A 22,644-nucleotide genomic window follows, 5' to 3' on the forward strand; every position below is an offset into this window, starting at 1 on the left:
CAAGTCCAGGGCAACATCATTTGGTTTGCCAAGTTCTGCAAGCCCCCCCCCCCCCTGGCAACGTCAATGTTCAATACCAGACCAATATCTTTAGGGAAGATGTAACAGCAAAGAGCCATGTTTTAACTACAGTCGTTGCTGTAGCAACGAGAGTAGACCCCATTTCCCATTTGTTCTGTAGGAATGTGGGTATATATGGCGAGAAAGTGGTATTCGACTGATTTGTCTCACCCAGATTCCCGAACGTCTTCTCGACATTCTCATCAGTTAGGAAACGGTGCCAAAAGTGAATAAAGGTGCCTGGTCGACCACAACCCTCAACTTGCAGGGTGTAAGGTTCGGGGCCCCATACTGGCGCTATCTCCGAGATTCGAACATCTGCCTTGTCGTAGGTCAAGCGGTCTGGAGGTCGGTACCACGGCTTTCTCGCCCAATGAGACGGGATGAGGATAGTGACGTTGCGGTAGTACACACCGTTACGCGTTGCCCTGTACAGGTATTCTGACCCGTCGACGAACATATTCTGTATGAGGAGAGCACAGCCATCAAGTGATATCCATGAAAATAATGATAAACACTTGTCTGAATACATTTCACATCGACAATTACTTTTCTGAATCATTGATCAAATTTTTTGAAAATCATATTTCACAGTTCAAAATAAAAAGTTTGTAAAATTCGGGGGTGGGGTGGGGTATTGCTAACTGTCCCTCTTCCTCTCTCCCACCCCCCCCCCCCCCGACACCCACACAGACACACGCCACTATGACTCTTCCACGACCGTTGTCGTCACGGTTCTCACCGCAGAATTCTTGACATCAATCTCTATATAGTTTAAATGTCTACCATTGTTAGAATCAGACATTTTGATCGTTCACAATCAGAGAGAGAGAGAGAGCTGTATAATTATAGACAAAAACAGTGCAGATTTGTTTTGTTTTACTTATTTTTATGTATGGTGTATAAGACTGATTAGCAGTTCACCTGCGCACTGAATAAGGGATAATTATGATTTGGGGCTCTGGCGTCACTAATTTTAGGTTGCCAAAGACGGATGCACTATAGGACGTAAAGTATAAAGTATGATATATCATCACTTTCAACCGAATGACGTGGAACTGATAGGACGTGTCCTCTTGAGCTCCCGCTCCCAATAACTCATCTCAACTAAACACTCAGCTGAAAGTGAGCTCACTTTAACCCCATCCCAACCAAAGAAAGGATGTCTAACCCAGTAGTGAGACCCAAAGTTCCAGCAGTGAAATCTACCAGAATGTCAACCAGAAATAAATCTACAAGAAACCAGAAAACAGCAAATGAAAGTTGTGCCGCAGACTCGGATCAGGAACATGACGACGCTACGTCAAGCACTGCGGGGAGCCCCTCCCATCCTGTGGGAGACCGTGAACTTTCGGACCAAGCTGACACCACTGCTACTATGGATTGGAGACATTGCTGAAATGATTTCTGATCTAAAACAAGCAAATGAAGCTAACAATCGCCAAATCAACTCAAAGATAGACCTACTCATGAGCGACGTGGCCTCCTTAGGCTGCGTTCACATAGCCTACCATTTCACTTCGCGCAGAATCCGGTGCGGTATCTGCCGCGTCGACTTTGCTGTTATGCCTATGCTGGTTTATTCCTGTTAGCATCATTTGCGCGCTCAATTGTCAGAGAATTTCTCATTCAAAATGGCTGAGGGGATAAATGCGCCTTTTCATTCCGTATTGGATGATGAGTTTTTCGATCTATTTAGACCTACTACACCAGAATTTGATTTCCTAGATGATGTAGTTTCTAATTCGCATACATCTTTTTATGATAAGTTAGTTGCCGATAATATGAACTCAACAGCTGAAGAAATGCAGTATGATTTTGATGATTTAACCCAAGCCCCATTATGTACTTATGTTACTATGAATCCATTTAAACAAATTCGTAAGGGTTTATGTAAAGACATATTTTCGTTGATACATTTGAATGTAAGAAGTTTAAGTAAGCATTTTGATGAATTACAGTTATTGTTGGATAACCCAAATAACCCTTTATTTACAGTGATAGGACTAACTGAAACGTGGTTATCTTCATGCCCCAAACGATCTTTCTCGCTATAACAGACCCGATCGTTCTGGTGGTGGGGTTGCCTTATATGTTTTAAGCAGTTTTGAATGTATTGTTTGTGAAAAGTTGAGCAAAATGAATGACATTGTGGAGTCCCTTTTTGTTCAAATTGATGTTCCTAGTATAGTAAAAATATTGTGATAGGTATCATTTATAGACCCCCAAATTCTAATAACAAAGATTTTTTATTATATCTCACCGAGTTGCTCACAGATCCTTTATTTGCTAACTCAGAGTCCTTTATACTCGGTGATTTTAATATTGATTTATTAAAACATACAACAGACAATAGACCGGGTGAATTCCTTGATACATTCTTATTCTCTTCTTTTTTACCTCTTATTTCCAAACCAACTCGTGTTTCTAGTCATTCGGCTACTTTGATTGATGATATTTTTTGTAATGTTTTAACTCTCCCAGATTCTTCTATAATTTTGTCTGATATGACTGATCATTTTCCTGTTATGACGAATTTTAAGTATAATCATATTAATGTTAATTCATTTCATCGTCAGGAAAGGCGTAGAGTAACTCAAGAAAACGTGTTTTCTTTTTGTGCTTCTTTAGATAATGCTAATTGGGAATGTGTGTTTGATACAGATGACATTAATTTGTCTTTAACTAATTTTTTTGATGTTTTGAATAATCATTTGGATATATGTATTCCCAAAAGAAAATACAAACGGGGGAATTATAAAACAACACCAAGGCTTCCCTGGATTACAAAGTCCATTTTGCGATCTATTAATAGAAAAAATAAATTGTTTTATTCATTTAAGATGAAAAGAACTGAGCAAGCACGTTTGAAATACACTTCATATAAAAACACCCTTACAAAAATATTACGTATAGAAAAGAAAAAATATTATCATAAGCAATTGCAGAGATATAGATATGATATAAAAAGTACGTGGAATGTATCAAAACAAGCTATGAATACATCTACAGAAATCTCTGGTATATCAAAAATTCGATTTGATGACAAGATTATTGATAATTCTCAAGATATTGTAAATATTTTCAATAAATATTTTACAACTATTGGAGAAGATATTGCTCAAGAAATTCCCAATACTGATAAACATTTTACTGATTTTTTGAATCAGTATAATACACATTCTATATTTTTTACTCCTACCACTAGGTATGAGGTTATCGATATTGTTTCTGGTTTGAAAAATAAAAAAAGTGCAGGTTATGATGATATAAGCAATATGATTTTAAAAGGAACAATATATTCTATTGTGATTCCTTTGGTGTATATTTTCAATTTGTCAATGTCAAACGGTCAGTTTCCGGAACAAATGAAAATAGCAAAAGTTATTCCTATATTTAAGAATGGTGACAACTTGGATATTAGTAATTATAGACCTATTTCTTTATTATCTTGTATATCGAAAATCTTAGAGAAAATTATATATAAAAGAACAATTAATTTTTTGAAGACGCATTGTGTTCTAACAAACTCCCAGTTTGGTTTTCGAGAAAAGCATAGCACCTCTCATGCATTTTTGAATTTTATTGATAAAGTAGCACATGCTTTAGATAATCACTCTCATTTGATCGGTATCTTCCTGGACTTCTCCAAGGCCTTCGACCCTATTAATCATAATATATTGCTTTATAAGTTGTCCCACTATGGTATACGTGGGAAAGCCTTGGAGTGGTTCAGGAGTTATCTAACTGATCGTAAACAATATGTTTCAATAAACAATTATAACTCTGATATGAGAGAACTAATGTGTGGCGTGCCACAAGGTATAAGTGGGGCCGTTGTTGTTTATCGTTTATATTAATGATTTATGTGCTTTCTCCCAAGTGTTATCATTCATACTTTTCGCCGATGACTCAAATGTGTTTTATTCACATGAAGATCCAAATAATCTTGTGCACACAGTAAATGCGGAGTTACAAAATTTACGAGATTGGATACGAGCTAATAAGCTGTCCCTGAATATCAATAAAACCAAGTATATGTTTTTTTAGCAACACTTTAGATAATTTGAATATGGATATTCATTCTGATGATACTGTTTTAGAAAGTGTTTCATATACAAAATTTCTTGGAATCACAGTAGATAATAAACTTTCTTGGAAATTTCATATAGATTATGTTTGTAAAATTATTTCACGCAATATAGGCGTCATTAACAGGTTCAAATTGTTTCATCCCCAACATTCATTATTCATACTGTATTCGTCTTTGATATTACCTTATTTAAATTACGGAATCTTGGCATGGGGAAACACGCATCAAACATTATTAGATTATAGAGTTTTATTGTTACAAAAGAAGGCACTTCGAATCATTTGTAATGCCGCTCCTTGCTCTCATACAGCTTCTTTGTTTTCTGAAAATAAGATTCTGAAAATTAAGGATTTGTTTTTATTTCATTTAGGACAATTTATGTATAGTTATAATAATAACTGTCTTCCGCTTATATTTGATTTTATGTTTCCTCGTAACCTGACATACCATAGTTACCCAACAAGACAGTCTAATGAATTTCATTTGCCCCTGCTTAGAACTGTGTTAGCTCAGCAGACATTTATATATACAGGCCCAAGATTCTGGAACTCCCTTAGTCCAGACATAAAAAATGCTCCTTCTTTGTTTTCATTTAAAAAAAGATTGAAATCATTCCTTCTTAAGTCTTATAATGTAACAGAAAGAAATTAATTTTGTTTGTTTATCTTTTTCAGTACGTAGGTTTTGTAAGCACCAGGATGCTATTGATTTTTCATAGGCTTGTTAGGTCGCGTCTTTCGCGGAATTCCGCATCGCATCCCCTGTTTTTCCTATTGCAAACTTACGTGCCTTCACAGAACAGATAATGTGTTCTGCTATCAGCAATTCCATACAATTGTATATATCACTTTCTCGTCGCTTTCAACGCTCTACACTTCTAATATGGCTAATAGTCTCTGTTGGTTTTATCTTGAATGTACCAATTGATCTAGGCTTTTTGTTCTTAGTTGTCTCGTGTCTTTACTTGTATTTCTGCTTCTTCCCTTTCCCCCTTTCACTTCTTTTTTCATCCCGCACACTTCTAGTTAAGTTTTCACCCTTTTTTTTCTTCCTGTGAGGTGCCCACGTTGTACAAGCATAGTCTTTTGAGTGGGTACCTCCACTTTTTTTCGCAGAATGTATAAATATGTCTGTATGAAAAATGCCTAATTTTGTAATGATTATTGACAAATGTTATTCTTTGCTATCTATGTATCATTCCTTCAAACGCATGTCGAATCTATATTTTTTGTACATTCTGTTGAAAGAAGTGAAAATAAAACCTTTGAATTGAATTGAAATCAGTTAGCTTTGACTCGCGATTTCCTCATGGCATTAAGAGTTTCTAATGGATGATTATTGATAACCTGTTTAAGGAGTCCTTTCCCTTTCCAACGACACCCATCTTCATATAATTTTGATTAGTTTTGTCGCTTGTCACAGTGACTTTAAAGTATTGTATAGAATAAAGTATTGTATAGTTTTGGTTGAGGCCTCACTTCTCTTTTCTAACATTTTTTTTTTGTTTTTTTGGGGGGAGATAATAATAATAAAAAAAAATTCTTATGAAATATCAAAGTGCACGTAATTCTAAGAGGTATTCGACATCTATTTGATGAAAACTGGTTTTGAAATGGCTGAGATATCTAAAACAAAGCGATCGTAATAAAAGGTGGGACCCACCTTTTATTACGGTCGCTTTGTTTTACTTTGTTTTTGGATGTCTCAGTCATTCCAAAACCGATTTTCATAAAAACTTTAAATTCCTCTTAAAATGGTATGGTCTGTATACTATTTCAAAGGTGGTTTCTTGGTATCTCGCAAAAAGAATAAAAGCCCAATCCTCATCTCCACCAGTACCAAACTATCCTTTTTAAGGAGTTGCCAATGTTCAAGAGTCCGACCCAAGTTCATTCCTGTGCGGGAGACCATTTTTTTTTCAAAGAATTGCTAAACTCTGACGATGTGCACAAAGCCGCTAACACGAAGCTGGGAATTATAAACAACTACAATTCCATGGTACCACCAGATTCCGTCTCAATTGAAATAGGTCTTTAGACAATAATACATTTTCCCCTGGGGGTTTCGACAAAGCATATGAGGGCAACCCAATAAAATGACGCATGATCTTCAATGTTCAGGGTCCAATGCACAAAGCATGCTTCCCGGAAATTAGTCAATGTAAAGCAATTACAGTCACGTACAAACTACAAACATAAATGTTATCCTCCTCTGGACTACGTTAAAGAAAAAAGAACCGTCCTTTGCTGCAAGGTCAAGCCAGCGGAAAGCACAGTTGCTATTTAACCGACAAAAGCAGATGCTGTAACCAAAACGGTGCCAGGTAAAAATGGCAGAGGTAAAAATGGCAGGGGTAAAAATGGCAGAGGTAAAAATGGCAGAGGTACAAATGGCAGGGGTAAATATGGCAGAGGTAAAAATGGCAGAGGTAAAAATGGCAGAGGTAAAAATGGCAGAGGTAAAAATGGCAGAGGTAAAAATGGCAGAGGTAAAAATTTCAGAGATAAAAATGGCAGAGGTAAAAATGGCAGAGGTAAAATTGGCAAAGGTAGAAATGGCAGGGGTAAAAATGGCAGAGGTAAAAATGGCAGAGGTAAAAATGTCAGAGGTAAAATGTTAGAAGTAATGAGAGCGATTTCGTCGGAGATAAACGTATGAAGAGGTTTTGAATGATAACTTAGCCAGAGCAAACTGTATTCATGGAATTATCAAATCCAAACTGCAGATTTGAAGAATGTTTATTGAATTATGTTTTAAAAAGATTAGAGCACTCTCATTATTCTGAGTTTGATACAGCATGACATTCTGATGATACATCAGAAGCAGGTACACAGTGAATTGTCTTATGACTTCTGATAGTGAACAGTTTTTAATGGTTGCTCAGCAATGTGAACGCAGGAGGGAATACAGATCATTCTTATTGATACACAGAAAATGGGGAAAAGTGAATATTGGAAATATAGATATTTCTCCTTTAATCATGCTATTAATGAACATCTTTAATTATCATCACACAATGAAGGATTAAAATCTAGGGCAGCTGGTGTTACTTTATCGGATTGTATACCATGTTGTTATCATGTTGTTCTCGGGGTGAAACCCGGAAACTGTGGTATCATAAAGTTTCATGAATAAGTTCATTTTGCACTACGATATATTCATAAGCATTATGCCCTTCAGCATGGTGTTGTGGAGTTTGCCTGTTATATCAAAGAGGTTCTCTCGCCTTCTTGATGATTATAGTTTACCTCCTGATGGTTACATGCCATCATCATAATGCATGGTGAATATCAGAATTGTATAAAATCCGCTAGGTTTGTTACATGCTAAATAATTCTGGACTTAGAAATTACTTATATCTGGCTTACGTTACAGTCAACGGGTTTTCCTACGAAAACATTCAGGTTTCGTAGGAGCCTATTTATCTCACAAGGCCTGATCACGACATAATGTAGAAGTAAAATTACAAAACGCAAGAAACAAACTACAGCAGAGGTATCGGCAGACATAAGTAAGCTCTTGCAAAATATTTTATTACATTGTTCAAGTATCACATGGCGCAAAAACAAATATCTCGAAGTTTAATGAACACTTTGTGGTCACTTTACAAACTTATGCCTATTAAGACTGGAGATGAACTTTAGCAATAGACTGTTCAGTGAGAGTAAAAACCGATAGTTTGCCATGGGATTTCTTTCAATCATTGTTGAACGAATCCGCCGGCGAAAAAAAATGTAAATGTTTGATGCCTTTCAAACTTAGCTGTTGTCCCAAAGCATGGGCGTAAATCCAGGAACACATCAGAATCAGGTCAATAGCACCATGAGACCCAGAGATATTCGCAATTGTAGATTTCAAATGGCGACCATTTTGAAATCCAATATGGCGGACATAAAGAGAGAATTCCAAGTGGCCCAATATCTGAAAATGTTTGCAATATGTTAATGTACATTTGTGCCAAATTTGGTGCTTGTATCACAAAATGCACGATAGGTTTCCTAAGCTGCCCCACTAAGAGTATCTAGTGATACCCCTTTATATATATATAAAACATTTTCGTGTAATTAATGATTTGTTTAACCCCTAATTTTGGGGGATTGGGACATCAAGCGGGGAGAAATGAGACAACCTAGAGAGAAATTGGATAACCATCATGACCAAAGTAGGATTTACATCTCGCGGGGAGAAATGTAACACTGCCCTATTAAATGTTTCAATTTCAATTTCAATTTATTTTCATATTTCTCGATGAAAAATTACATCAAATATAACAAAATTAAATGAAATACATGACATACCTAGAATATTACAAATATTTAAAACATAGGCCTAATAGTGGTCGATCTGTTAACTTTGGAATCTGTAAATGAATGCTAAAGAAATATGAAGGAACCTACTTAAAAGCGAGCTTGTTGAGCGTAGGTCCCGGTTAAAAACGAGTTTAAGATTGAGAAGGGGAGCACGGGTACAACAATGACCGGAACATAAGAGAAAAACAAAATAAAAAAAGTACAAATATACAGTTATATAGCAAATTCTTCTCTAGTGCAGGTTAGGGGTCGGAAAAGCCACATGCTGTATATAGGCGGATGAACCATTGTCGTTCTGGCAATACAATATGACTTAATATAGTTATAATAACAATGATACCGTTCAGACAGTATTAGAAATGTGTACATTGCGTGTATTAAGAAGGGAACACATGCACCTGCAAATCCATTAAAAAAGACATTCAACAACCAGTTGCAGTGCAGTGAGAATGTGAAATACCAGCTGTTTCCTCGTCCCAGCTATCTTTAAAGAAGGAAAATATACATAAACACAGTGATAGAATTTAAGGGCGCAAACAGCTGGGCTCTTAAAGTCTGGTTTAACATGACAACAACCCTGGAGTACAGTATAACGGGATAGTCCTGAACAGCACAAAACAGAATTTCAATGAGCTGATGTAGCGTAATTATTCAATAAATACTGTCTTAATTTGCATTTGAAGGATGATAGTGATAAACAACCTTTGAGTTCAGGGGGGAGGTCGTTCCAGTATTTAGGTCCCGCATACATAATTGTTTTCATCGCGAAGGTGATAAGCGTCCCATGGCGGATGGGATAATAATTGTGAACTGAGTAGTTTCTTTTGAACATGTGAAGAAAAACATCAGGAAGATCATTCGTTGAGTATCTATACATGAAAATACCTAGATTGTAATCAAACAAATCAATCAATTTCAAAATTTTATTCTTGTGAAAAAAATTCATTTGTATGAGATAAATATCCGGCGTTATTGATAATTCTGATGGCGCGTTTTTGAAGAAGGAATAGCGAATCAAGCAAAAATTTGGACGAATTACCCCATGCTAGAATTCCATAGTTGAGGTAAGGGGAAATCATTGTTGAATATATAATTTGTAATATATGTATGGGAAAATTATATTTCAGCTTGTTTAAAATTCCAATGTTTCTGGACAAAATTTTACTTAAATAGTTAATATGGGTTTTTCAGGATAGATCACTATCAATGTAAAGTCCCAGAAACTTGATACTATCTACCTGGTTTAAATTGATACCATTGATCTTAACATGATCAGAAACAGAGTTCAGAGAATTCCTGAACAGCATATAATGCGTCTTATCAATATTTAGTGACAACTTATTTGCGTGGATCCAGGACTGAACAAGTTTCAGTTCATTGTTTAACATATGTATAAGCGTGTTTGAGTTACGATGTGAAAGAAATAAATTTGTGTCATCAGCAAAGCATATGAAAGAAAGAATCTGGGACGAATTTTGGAGGTCGTTTATGTACAGGATAAATAATAACGGGCCAAGTAGGGAACCCTGAGGGACACCACAAGAAGTTGTTTTCAAGAGAGACTCATATCCATTTACATAAACATATTGCTTTCTATTAGTAAGGTAGTCTTTAAACCAATCTTGAGCTGTCCCACGAAAGCTTAACTTATAAAGCAAAATATCATGGTCTATCGTATCAAACGCTTTCGAGAAGTCGAGAAAAACACCTATAGTATGGGAAGCGTCGTCTAAAGCATGTGCTACTTTATCAATGAAAGCTAACAAAGCGTGGGTTGTGCTATGCTGTTTTCTGAAACCAAACTGAAAATTCGAAAGAATATCGCAGTTGATAAGGGATCTAAGAGTTCGTTTGTGAACAAGCTTTGCTAAGATTTTTGAAATTGAAGTTAAAAGAGATATTGGACGATAATCGCTAACCGATTCAGCACCCTTTTTGAATATGGGAACGACTCTATAGCAATTTTCATCTTTTCAGGGACCTTTCCAGTCGACAAAGATTGATTAAAGATATAAGTAAGGGGAGTAATTATTTCAGTTATTATGTTTTTTAACAGAAAAACTGAAATTCCATCATCACCTGTACTTTTCTTGTTATTTAGTTTGCGAACAATTTCTTTAATTTCTTCCTCAACAATGGGAACAAAAAACAAAGTGTGTGCATTCCTATCCCTTAGAAACGAATGAAAAGGTGTCCCGGAGCGAGGTATTTTCTTGGCAAGATCTGGCCCAAGGTTAACGAAGAAGTCATTGAATGCATCTGCCATCTCCTCTGGATTGTCTATCAGGCGACCCTCTTTCAGAATACGATTTGGAGAATTCGCCTTAGTGCTGGATTTTAAAGCTGTGTTGATCACCTTCCACGTACTCTTTATATCAGATTTGCATCTATCGAACTGTCGGTAAAAATACTGTTGCTTAGCTAAGCGTAACGTAGAGGTCAGGGTATTTCGATAACAAACATAACGAGATTTAATTGAAACATTTGGGGATTTACGGTATCTATAAAATAATCTGTTTTTCTTATTAATAGACCTAAGAAGATATTTCGTGATCCAAGGCTGTCTTGGTATTCTTTTATAATTAGATTTAGATCGTTTTAACAAAGGTATATGATTATCACAAGTTTCTATCAAAATTTTCATAAAAACCTCAAAGGATGAGTTTACATTTCCTGCGTTGTAGACAGGAGACCAGTCAACGGACCCAAATCCCTCCCTGAGCCTATTTAGATTTAGATTTAAATGGCTCCCAGTGGTAACAGAAACAGTAAAAGATCCCTGCCTATTTTTCATACCTGCATGTCTGTTATCAAGCAATTTTATTTTCAGAAGTTTGCACACTTATTAAAATGCCTATTAACATAGTATAGGACCTACCAGATCTATAGTAAGTTTGATATTTTACTGACTATACCTGTAGAGCTGTATAGTGGTTATAATATGTCCATTTTCAAGTGTACCGAGGCTCATCTTTTTACTGATATATAATTGGATTGTTGACTGGCCAAGCATTTTTTCATGTAACTTGAGTATCCCATATTTCTCCCCGTATCCCATTTCTCCCCGGTCTCCCCCGTGCTTTATTTCAGAAGGCACGAAAAGCGCGTATTGCGAGAATTGTGTCAGAAACATGAAGAAAAAAAAATTTGTCACTTTCACCTAGTCCTAAACAACTAAATTTTTATCAATGGCAATTTTATCTCTAGCATTTTGACCACTGACATTTAGACCACTGACAACTATTACTTTGACATTTTTACCACTGACATGATTATTTACCTCTGCCATTTTTACCCCTGCCATTTTTACCTCTGCCATTTTTACCTCTGCCATTTTTACCTCTGCCATTTTTACCTCTGCCATTTTTACCCCTGTCATTTTTACCTCTGCCATTTTTACCCCTGCCATTTTTACCTCTGCCATTTTTACACTGAACCTCAAAAACAACCGGAGCAACTTTAAGATTTCATGTCAGGCTATACAAAATTGAGGAATGGTAACTAAAACATACCCCTTCAAAGATGGAAAAAACTTAAATTTTCTGCTGAAAACTTTGCAAAAGTTGAGAAGAATTTTGGCGTGATGTCCGATTGCTGAAAACTTAGGATTAATAAAGAGAGAGAGAGAGAGAGAGAGAGAGAGAGAGAACATCATTGGTGAGAAGGAAATTTAAGAGGTTTCACAATGGCGTCATCACCCGAAAAGCCGAAGTTAGCAAACTTTACCATTATTGCCTGAATCAAGGAGTCATCTTCGTCAAGGGACTCGTGAATGGCCACGGCGACATTAGTGTACCCGCTGTCGACGAGTTCGACCGTAGTCTTTGAGGTTATGGATTCGACGTCGCCGATGGACGTGAAGACAAGCATGCAGAAGATGGTGAGAAACTCTCTGGAGGCCATGATGAGAACAGGCCTGAGCGGATAGCTGGACGAGTGTTCACAAACACAGTGGGGATTAGGGAACTGCGGAATGAAGGCGTCACGCTGTCGTCACCCTCTTATAATTTTATGGCGCAGCTCATGCGTTGTCAGCCCGGGTTGTCAGGTTTGGGCTCTAACTGGTATGGTGAACACCATTCTGTCTACTAATGACCTTTGTTTGTACCAAACACGCTTGATACAGAAGGTATTATGGTTCGACTATCTTTGCTTTCCATGCGTACATTCGCGCATTCCATGCAGGACGCCACCAGTGAACAATCCAAGACATTGGTTTCAATACCCCTGTACATTTAGACCCTATTTAGAATGTCTTGTTCTTGGAACTATGCATTGTTAGTTTCTTACATATCTTTAGTTATATCCATGCGCAGTACAACCGATCTCTGTTCCTCCTGAAAGGAAAAAAGTACATGGAATTCCCAGAATCCCATCCCAAAGTCCTGCCTCGCAAGAGGCAATATAAATATGAACTTTGAATAACTGTTGATTTACTAGAAAGCTGGTGCCAAATGTATTATAATCTGTTGAATTCGATTAATCAGTCCCAGTTCTTATAATGTGATTCTTTGGGCTTGCAGAGATATAGGCCTACATTGATATGGAGATTACGCGGAAGTACAAAAGAAATTATTACAAGTTATGTTTTGATTGATTGATTGATTTTGTTTCGATTCTTTTTAGCATTGAAAATGTGACCCAAAGTCAATTGAACAACTAACTGAGTACAATTTCATTTGAATCTAATAGTTGAATCATATAAGTGAGAAATTCAATTTATACCATATTATTCCATAATTGTGTATATATTATGCGAACATAATGACAATATCATGTACCTGCCGTTCGAAAGACAAATTGAGCAACTCTAAATATGACAGAAGTACAGGAGACCATAATCATAAGCAAATGCTTTTCGAGGATAATGGCCTCAAAAATACTGGTCTAACAACTCAACTGAAAAAATATTCAAGCCACCATTCACTAGGTGTAGATAGAGAGAAAAAAAAAATGAAGACAAAAAAGTGCGGCGATACATTGTCCAAAAATGTTAAGTGTTTGTGTGGAGATGAGTTATGGGAATATGATAATAAATGTGTCTTTCATGTTCGTGTTTGTAGTGTACCTAGCTCGGGGTCCTTTCTTGAATACTAACAGTAAATAAAAAACACAGAGGAATAGCACGATAGCAACATTCTCTGTTGCTTATTCATCATGTCTTCCGCGAAAATTACATTCACTTTAATACTTTTGCACTAACCACGAATCTGAGACTCAAGAGACAACCTAAATTACTTTTCATTATGAAGGGAAGTTAATTGAAGGGAAGTTTATCATTCCATCACCTTAATCAATGAAATAACCCCCATTATGGAATTTAACACATAAGAAACTGTATGTGATAATTTTCCATCTGTTTGCTATGAGTGCTTATTAAGTTTTGACAAAGCCAGTGCAAACCAGAGCGAGCCACACGGGTATCTCAGAGGCGAGTTTAGGATAGGACTTTACGCGCCCTGCATGGAATCACAACAGCCCGTGCCAATGTGTCACGCTCTGGTTCCCTTTGGCGGGGTATGAGCTGTATCGACATTAGACTCAATTTATTTGCATTCAAAGAGTATTCGGAGAGTGCACAAGTATAAAACAATTCATTATTTCTAACTATTTGTCTTGGTCCATGCAAATTTACGCACATGTCAGTTTCCCATTGTAACGTCATCGACCATCACTAGGACAAGAATTACACTGTCCAGGTCTCTCGCAAATAAACTGAATAAGCTGGAAAGCGTGTAGCTCACTGCAAAACAGCGTGGAAACATACTTTATTAAAAGCCACTGTTTTTTGATCAATTTGGAAGAGTCGTAGACATTGCTTACCTAAGATATCAGATCTTTTATTTCAGGTGTGATAGTTTTATTGTTTTTTCTAAACAAATCGCTTTACATGTATTTGTCTCTTCGTTTTTAATTTATTTTTTTTTACTGCGACATTTTATTGATATCAAATTGTATCATTCATAGCAATATTCTTTTGCTACAGTGAATGTGTATACATTCTGTATTGGGACTTACGTGGAGAATGGTCGAAAAGCATTTTGAGTAAAATTAGTCAAATTTAAGATTTGAGCATCAAACTTAACCGACAAAGCACTATGAAAGAAATATATTTTCACCCATCACACACAAATACAGAGAGAGAGAGAGAGAGAGAGAGAGAGAAAGAGAGAGACGTGCTTTTATAGATTTTAGTCCACTAAGATAACTTATTGCAACAACGAATTTAGAAGGAGGCCGGTTGTACTTACAAGTAATTTCATTGTTACAGCGGGTTCATTTCGTGCATGCTAAATATGATATGCCATGCACACATACACACACATACACACACAGGCTCTTACAGTGGCGGATCCAGGAGGGGGACCTCAACCGGGCGCAGCGCCCCCCCCTCCTTTATTATTTATTTTTAAACAAAAGAAATAAAAAGAAAAAAGTGGGGGAGGGGGGTGCGTACCCCCTCCTTTAATTTTGTAAACGCGCCCCCTCTTTACGGAATTCCTGGATCCCGGAAATGAGCGAGCGCCAGCGGTATTTTTTTTATATTTTTGTTGAGAGTGTAAAATATGACTAGGAAGTATAGGCGTAAATGGGTAAAACATACTCTTTAAATATGGATGCACCTCGAGTGAGCATGAGGACATCTGAATTGGAATTTTCAAAATTGTTGCTCTGAATGCAGTGACGAACGATTTCAGATAGAAGCTTCGCTTGCATGTGGAGATTCACCATTCTCACTCCGTAGAAGATGTTAAACACGATACCGCTTAAAAGCGGTATCGTGTTTAACATCTTCTACGGAGTGAGAATGGTGAATCTTACTCTTCGTGAAAACCCCTGTTATCTCTTTTATCAGCACACTGTTATAGTTTTCTTATCAATCTTTATCCACCATGATTTTCTGCATCTATTCAACCGAATATCTGTATAAATAACTTGCGTTAGTGGTCAGCGCAAGAAAACCAGAATTTCCATTGTTTTGATATACGTTTGCCTGAAAAAAGACACTTTTCACAATGTCCAATTCAGCTGACAAAGAAAGTGACTTTGTTCGAATAGCGAAACATGGAAATGCGATCCTCTTTAAAGCTATAGATTCTGTCCAGCGACACATACATCACCAGTCATGATGGAAGTGCCTCAATAGAGTAATGACTTATCGAGTAATAGATATGAAGTGAAACCTTGCATTCTATATGTGTGCAAATAGGCCGACAACTTATCTCAACGACTACTGTAAAACATGCTGTCATAAAACGCGAAGAGTCGTTTAATGACTATGGAGAAATAGCATCAACGATTTCTATGATCATGGTGAAAATGACTTAAATCTATGATAATCATTATAACATATGAATTTGGGAGATGAATATATTTGTAATTTATGGATAAATGATGGAAATTTGTGACAGAGGCGCTGAAACGCTTTCTGTATTGTACTACCATAACGTGCAAGACGAATGGGTCAGTATAATAATAGGACTACAGTCTAATCATCCATACAACCAATATTTCATCTCAAATGGCCATGATATAGTCGAGATAGCATTTATATTAGAAAGCAAAGGGGATTAAAGTTATGTTGGCTTTGAGAAAAGCAATAAGGTTGTTCAATCTTGCTATTTTTGCTCATATTTTCTAAACTGGAAATTTATGCCAATAGGCCTACATTTTCAAATAGGCCTATATAATGTGCAAAACATGTTCACTCACGTGAACCAAATTCGGTTTGCAGTTCAGTCATAGTACACATAACAATGTGATTAGTTAGTTTTAATTCTACAAGTGGGTTGCAGTTTGCTCAAGTGCGCTGGCCTTGTGTATTGAAATGCACTGATCATAATTCATAATAATGTTGCTTATATTCCCTTCAAAAACAAGAAGACCATTTAAACGTGGTTTTTATTAAGATGCCAGCAAACCCTGACGATAAGAACAGATGATTTGGAAGGAGTCCTAAAAACTATAGAAAATGTTATCGAAATGCTGTGTATCCAAGACAAAGAGATGGATGTTGTGCACAAGACGAAATACTTATTAGTAGCAGTAAAAAACATTTAACGAGGCGATGCAGATTATTAAAGACATTGTTTACCATTGGGAGTAGTGATTTAAAAATGTTCGAATTATCATGTCAATTTTGATGCATTGTATAAAAAAGCCCCAACCAATAAAGCCTTTCTCAATAAACTATAACTTAGCTAAAATTTTTATCATAACAATTGTACCCAATTTGTATATTCAACAATACATAGTAGTATAGAACTTAATTTTTACATTTGTCGTTTCTATCCTTAATCCAAATTTTAGAACAATTTTGAAGCACTTAAGCTGGGTTTTTGTTTCATCTGCACATGGCAAATAATGCCTTTAATTCAGTAAAGTTTCTTGAACTTGATCTACTCCCGTATCTAATCATCATCACTGTCACTATTCCCTTTTGTGCATCAGCATACTCGTTCATATGCCAAACATCTGAGCCATCTTCAGACGTGAGACCATCAAGTTCAATGTACTCTGTTGATAAAAGCTCAGTTTCACTTCTTCCCAGACAAGTGTAATGAGGTGTCCATGTATACTTCGCTATATCAGCACATGAAAAGTGATACCTCCTGAGAAATTCATTCTTGGTCATATGTACATTGCATTCAGTGATAATTTTGTCTATGGTGGCCTGGGGCAAGTATGAGGATTTGTCGTCAGTGCTCACAACTTGGCATTTGTCACCATTGAGCCTCATTCCCCAGTCGGATGCCCATTTTTTTTTTTAGTTGAAATAAATCTTTTAATTGAGATAATCGCGCTGAGATTTGACTTATTTTTTAAATTGGTAGTCATCTACCAAAAGGCGTAATGAGTCGGGACTTGAGGGTATTTGGTAGGTCGTTTATTCAGCACAAAAATAGTAACCGCCTGAGAACTGTTCGGTAATGTATCGAAAGCTTTGGAGACCCGAAAAGGTGGTGTCAGTCTGGATCTTCTTGCCATGGGCAAGAAAAAGATCATACATTGTTGTGAGGAGCTGGGCAATTGTTCAATCACTATTCTAAAACCATAATTAAAGGGCGACGGGATGTTGTGATTCTCCAAATGTTGCAAGAATGCTTACATATCATCTGCTCATGTTTTGAACACATCACGGATGTCAGGGAAACAGTTCTGTAATTTCCTGGTTGATGTGTATCTCCTTTCCTCGACACTGGTGTGACATGAGCAGACCTCCAGTTAGATGACAAGTTGCCTGTATCTACTGACAACTGAAGAGAAAGATATTCCCCAGCACTGGAGCCAGCTCCTTTGCACACTCTTTTTGCACTGTGTTAGGTAATGGGTCGAGACCTGTGGCTTCGAAACCTCTATTCTCCCGAACAGGGTTTCCACACCGTTGACTGTGTAGCGGTGTGCTGTTCATAGAGGGTGGAGTAACTGTGTCTGGTATCAGATAAGACACTCTCGTGAAGAAGGACTTGAACTCTTTAAGTAACGTCTGAGCCTTAGTTTTGCTGTCATGAATTCGGTCTTCCTATTTGTTTGAATGGGGATGCTGGTTCTGTCCTGACGTTTCAATAAAATATATCTCCAAAAGGGTTTGAGGTTGTTTTATTTACCTCTGTATGGTGTATTTGAGCCCTCAAATGCAAGCACATGTCTCTAGGAGAAACCTTCTTGATATAACAAATTGAGACGGATGTAACTCTTGGAAAAGTGGTATTTAACGATTTAATTTGTTATTTAGGCATATTGTTGACTGAATCGATTTCGTCATCGTGGCTGTCTTTTCTCTTCACTCTTTATTGACAACCTCATCATGTATTTGAACAGTCTAATCCAATTTTCTAAAAGCACCTATCTCTTTGAGTAAACATCTTGATTAAGCACTGTAAGAAGTATGCAGCCCTCAGCAAAGTGGTACGAAGAGTTGACGTGTAACTTCAGCAGATTGTGGGCCGAATAGATTTTGTCAACGTTGATTTTTTTTTTCGTCACCATGTATTTTATTTACAGCTGACTGATGTATTTGAGAACTCAAATGTAAAGTACATGTCTCTGGGAGAAAACTTTCTGCTAAAGCACACTAAGGAGCATGCCACTTTAAGCAAAGTGGTATAACGATTTGATTTATTATTTAAGCATATTATTATTGTTGCTTCAATCGATTTCGTCACCTCTGCTGCTTATTTTCGTCACCCTTTACTTGCACCTCATCATGTAGTACAGCCTCTAATCCACAGCACATGTCTCTTGGAGAAAAAGTCTTGATATAGCGTATTGGAAACCAGGCACCTCTCAGCAAGGTGATACAGTACAACGGTTTGATGTATTACCCAACCTCATTGATTCATTGATAAACACTGCAATTTCGTCACCGTTGCTGCGTTTTTCGTAACCTTTTATGTACAACTGTCCTATGCCCTTGAGTCCTCTTATCTAAAGCACATGTCACTTTGAGAATAATTCTTGATACGCTCATTGAGATCCATGCACCTCTAAATACTGTGATATAATAATGCGATGTATGTAAGCATATCGTTTGCAGAATCGATTTCTTCACCGTAGTCGTCTCTTTCGTCACCCTTTATATACAAGTTTCTCTTGTTTTGGATCTCTCGAATGCAAAGCATAATATATATCTCTGGGAGAAAACTTCTTGTAGCACATTGAGAAGCATGTAACTCTCCAAAAAGTTACATAGTGATTTGATGCTTAGTTTTTGCATAATGTCGGCTTATTCAATTCCGTCACCGTGCCGCCTTTTTGGCCACCCTTTATTTACAACTATCTCATGCGTGTCCTTCAAATCCAAAGCATTTGTAATTTGGAGAAAACTTTTATACATAACGATTTAGTGGATCATTTAAGCATATTGTTGGCTGAATCGATTTTGTCACTGTTGCCTCTCATTTTCGTCACCCTATATGTACAACTGTCTCATGTATTCAAAGGACAAGTTCACCTTCACAGACATGTGGGTTAAGTGAATGCAGCAATATTAGCAGAGCACATTAGTGATAATTTGGGGAAAACCGGACAATCCCTTCAAAAGTTATGAATTTTTGAAGTTTCTGCTCAGTCATGGCTGGATGACAAGACTACTATGGCTTGTGATGTCACATGTGTACAGCAATATAAAAAAGTATAAAGAAAATCAAACATATTTCCACTTTTCTCGCATAACAAAAGAACAATCGACTTCTCTGTTTTAGAGGCGAGGGGGATAGTGTTACTCATATAACATACGTCAGTAACAAGCCCAGAAAATATGCACTTTATTCAAGAAGCGAAGTTTTATGAAATTCTGTTATTATTTTCGTCATAATTATGGTTCTATGCATATGACATCATAGTCTTCTCATGTAGCAGTGATTGTGCAGATTCTTTACAAATTCATAACTTTTAGACGGATTGTCAAGTTTTCCTCAAATTTTCACTGATGTGTTCTACTAATATTGTTGCATTCATTTAACCCTCATGTCTATGAAGGTGAACTTGTCCTTTAAATACATGAAACAGTTGTACATAGACCTATAGGGTGACGAAAATGAGAGGCAACAGTGACAAAATTGCAGTGTTTATCAATGAATTAATGAGGTTGGGTAATGCATCAAATCGTTGTATCATTTTGTTGAGAGGTGCCTGGTTTCCAATACGCTATATCAAGACGTTTTCTCCAAGAGACATGATGAGGTGTAAGTAAAGGGTGACGAAAATAAGCAGCAGAGGTGACAAAAATCGACTGAGGCAACAATATGCTTAAATAATATTATACATAAATAGAAATGCATTTACTCAATCTACATGTCTAGCAAGGTGAACTTGTCCTTGAAGAACTCGAATGCAAAGCATAACTCTCTGCGACAAAAACGTTTTGAAATAGTTCATTGGGAATCATGTCTGTCTAAACAACTTGGTGTAACGATTTGATGTCATATTTTAACTTATTGTTGGTTTAATCCATTTCGTCACCGCTGTTGCCCTTTTTCGTCACCCTTTATTCACTTCGTCATCATGTATTTGAGCCTATAATCTAGAACACTTGTCTCTTGGAGAAAACATATTGATGTAGAGCATTTGGAAGCCTGCAACTCTAAGCAAAGTGGTATTACGAGTTGATGCATTACCTACACATCGGGGCTTGATTAAATTTCATCACCGTTACTGCCTTTTTTCGTCATCCTGTCTGGTTCTGGATGTAGTACGGTGCAGGACCTTGCGGTATAAGACACCGGGTGAGAGAGGGCACGTTGGGAGCGTTGGTAGTCAAAGTGAAGAAGACTTTGCTCAATCTTTGCTTTGAAAACCTCCTGAATATACTGTTAACGACTTCAGCTGGAAGTTAATTCCAAACCAGGATCGGTTTCACAAAAAAAGAGTGAAACTCGGTCGGTATACTGATGTGTTACAGTGCCTTACTGTGTAACATTTACATGTAGTTTGATTTGTAACGTAATTTTCGACATTTTTTTTCTTACGTTACATTCTTTATATTTCTTTGCTTTAATATTTCGCTTGGGTCTTACTTTAGTGAAAACAATTCCAGAATGTAGGGCTGGGACCAACCCCTCTACCACTTTGAAGAATGATTTTAATCTCCGGACCTGGCATCCCAAGGTAAGAGTTGGCAAGTTCAGTTTCTCCCTCATGCACGTTGTACAGTCTGGATCGCGGAAAATGTAGTCACTGCATATGAACCGTACAGCTCTTCGTTGTGGGGTTTTCCCCTGTCTGTCAACTCTTTGATGTACTTGAGCCATATTTCCAAAACACTTTTCTCTTTGATATAACGTCTTGATATCGCACGTTGAGAAGTATACAAGTCTCAGTAAAGCGGTATAACGAGTTGATGTACAAGTAATAAAGAACATTGTTGGCTGATTCGATTCCGTCACCGCTGCTGCCTGTTTTCGTCACCCGTTATTTACAACTATCTGATGCGTTTGAGCCCTCTAATCCAAGCCCACATGTCTTGCATAAAATGTCTTCATAAAGCACAATAAGAAGCACACAGCTCTCAGTAAAGTGATATGACGAGTTGATTCATTACTTGAGCAAAATGTGGGCTGATTCGATTCCGTCACCGCTGTTGCCTGTTTCCGTCACCCTTTATCTACAAATGACTGATGCATTTGAGCCCTCTGATCCAAAGGACACATCTCTTGGATATAACATCTCGACAAAGCACATTGAGAAGCATGCATATCTCAATGAAGTGATATGACGAGTGGATTTATTGTTTGAGCAAAATGTGGGCTGATTCGATTTCGTCACTGTTGCTGCCTGTTTTTGTCACTATTTATTTACAACTGTCTGATACATTTAAGCCCTCTAATCCAAAACACACGTCTCTTGGATAAAACGTATTGATTTAGCAAACTGAGAACCATGCAACTCCCAAGAAAGTGGCGTGACGAGTTGATATATCACGTAACCACATTTTGATCTTATTTGATTTCGTCATAGCTGGTGAATTTTTCGTCAACCTTTACGTACAGCTTTCTGATGCATTTCAGTTGTCTAATCCAAAGCTCATGCCACTTGAAAAGAATATTGATAAAGTACATTGTGATATAAAACTGTAAAAAAATGGTATAACAATTTGATGAATTAGCTAATCATATCCTGGACTAAATCGATTTCGTTGCTGTTGTCGCCTTTTTCGTAACCCTTCGCGTACAACGGCATCGTGTATTTAAGACCTCGAATGCAAAGAGCATGTCTCTGGGAGAATTTTTCGTCAACCTTTACGTACAGCTTTCTGATGCATTTCAGTTGTCTAATCCAAAGGTCATGCCACTTGAAAAGAATATTGATAAAGTACATTGTGATATACAACTGTAAAAAACTGGTATAACAATTTGATGAATTAGCTAATCACATCCTGGACTAAATCGATTTCGTCGCTGTTGTCGCCTTTTTCGTAACCCTTCGTGTACAACGGCATCATGTATTTAAGACCTCGAATGCAAAGAGCATGTCTCTGAGAGAAAATGTCTTGATGTAGCACATTGAGAAGCATGGAGCACTAAGTAGTTTGGTATAACAATTTGAAGCATCATTTAGACACATTGTTTGCTTCCGTTACCCTGATAGCCTTCTTCGTCACCCTTTATTTACAACCTCATCATGTATTTTCGACCCCTCTAATATAAACACGTCTCTTTTATAAATTTCTTGATATAGCAC

General features: G+C 37.0%; 1 protein-coding gene across 1 annotated transcript in view; it reads right to left on the reverse strand.

Annotated features, from left to right (window-relative positions):
* LOC139735127 (calcium-activated chloride channel regulator 1-like) overlaps nucleotides 1-22,644 on the reverse strand; it is a 68,147-nt gene that overhangs the window by 27,091 nt on the left and 18,412 nt on the right. The window contains exons 3-4 of the mRNA XM_071645892.1: nucleotides 12,190-12,391; nucleotides 232-523 (exon numbers count right to left, since the gene is read on the reverse strand). Of these exons, the coding sequence (XP_071501993.1) occupies nucleotides 232-523; nucleotides 12,190-12,391 (494 nt within the window). The remainder of the gene's footprint in view (nucleotides 1-231; nucleotides 524-12,189; nucleotides 12,392-22,644) is intronic.

This window comes from Diadema antillarum, unplaced genomic scaffold, assembly GCF_040938485.1.
Source record: "Diadema antillarum isolate AM-2024a unplaced genomic scaffold, OU_Dant_1.0 seq00000564_RagTag, whole genome shotgun sequence".
NCBI classification, from domain to species: domain Eukaryota; kingdom Metazoa; phylum Echinodermata; class Echinoidea; order Diadematoida; family Diadematidae; genus Diadema; species Diadema antillarum.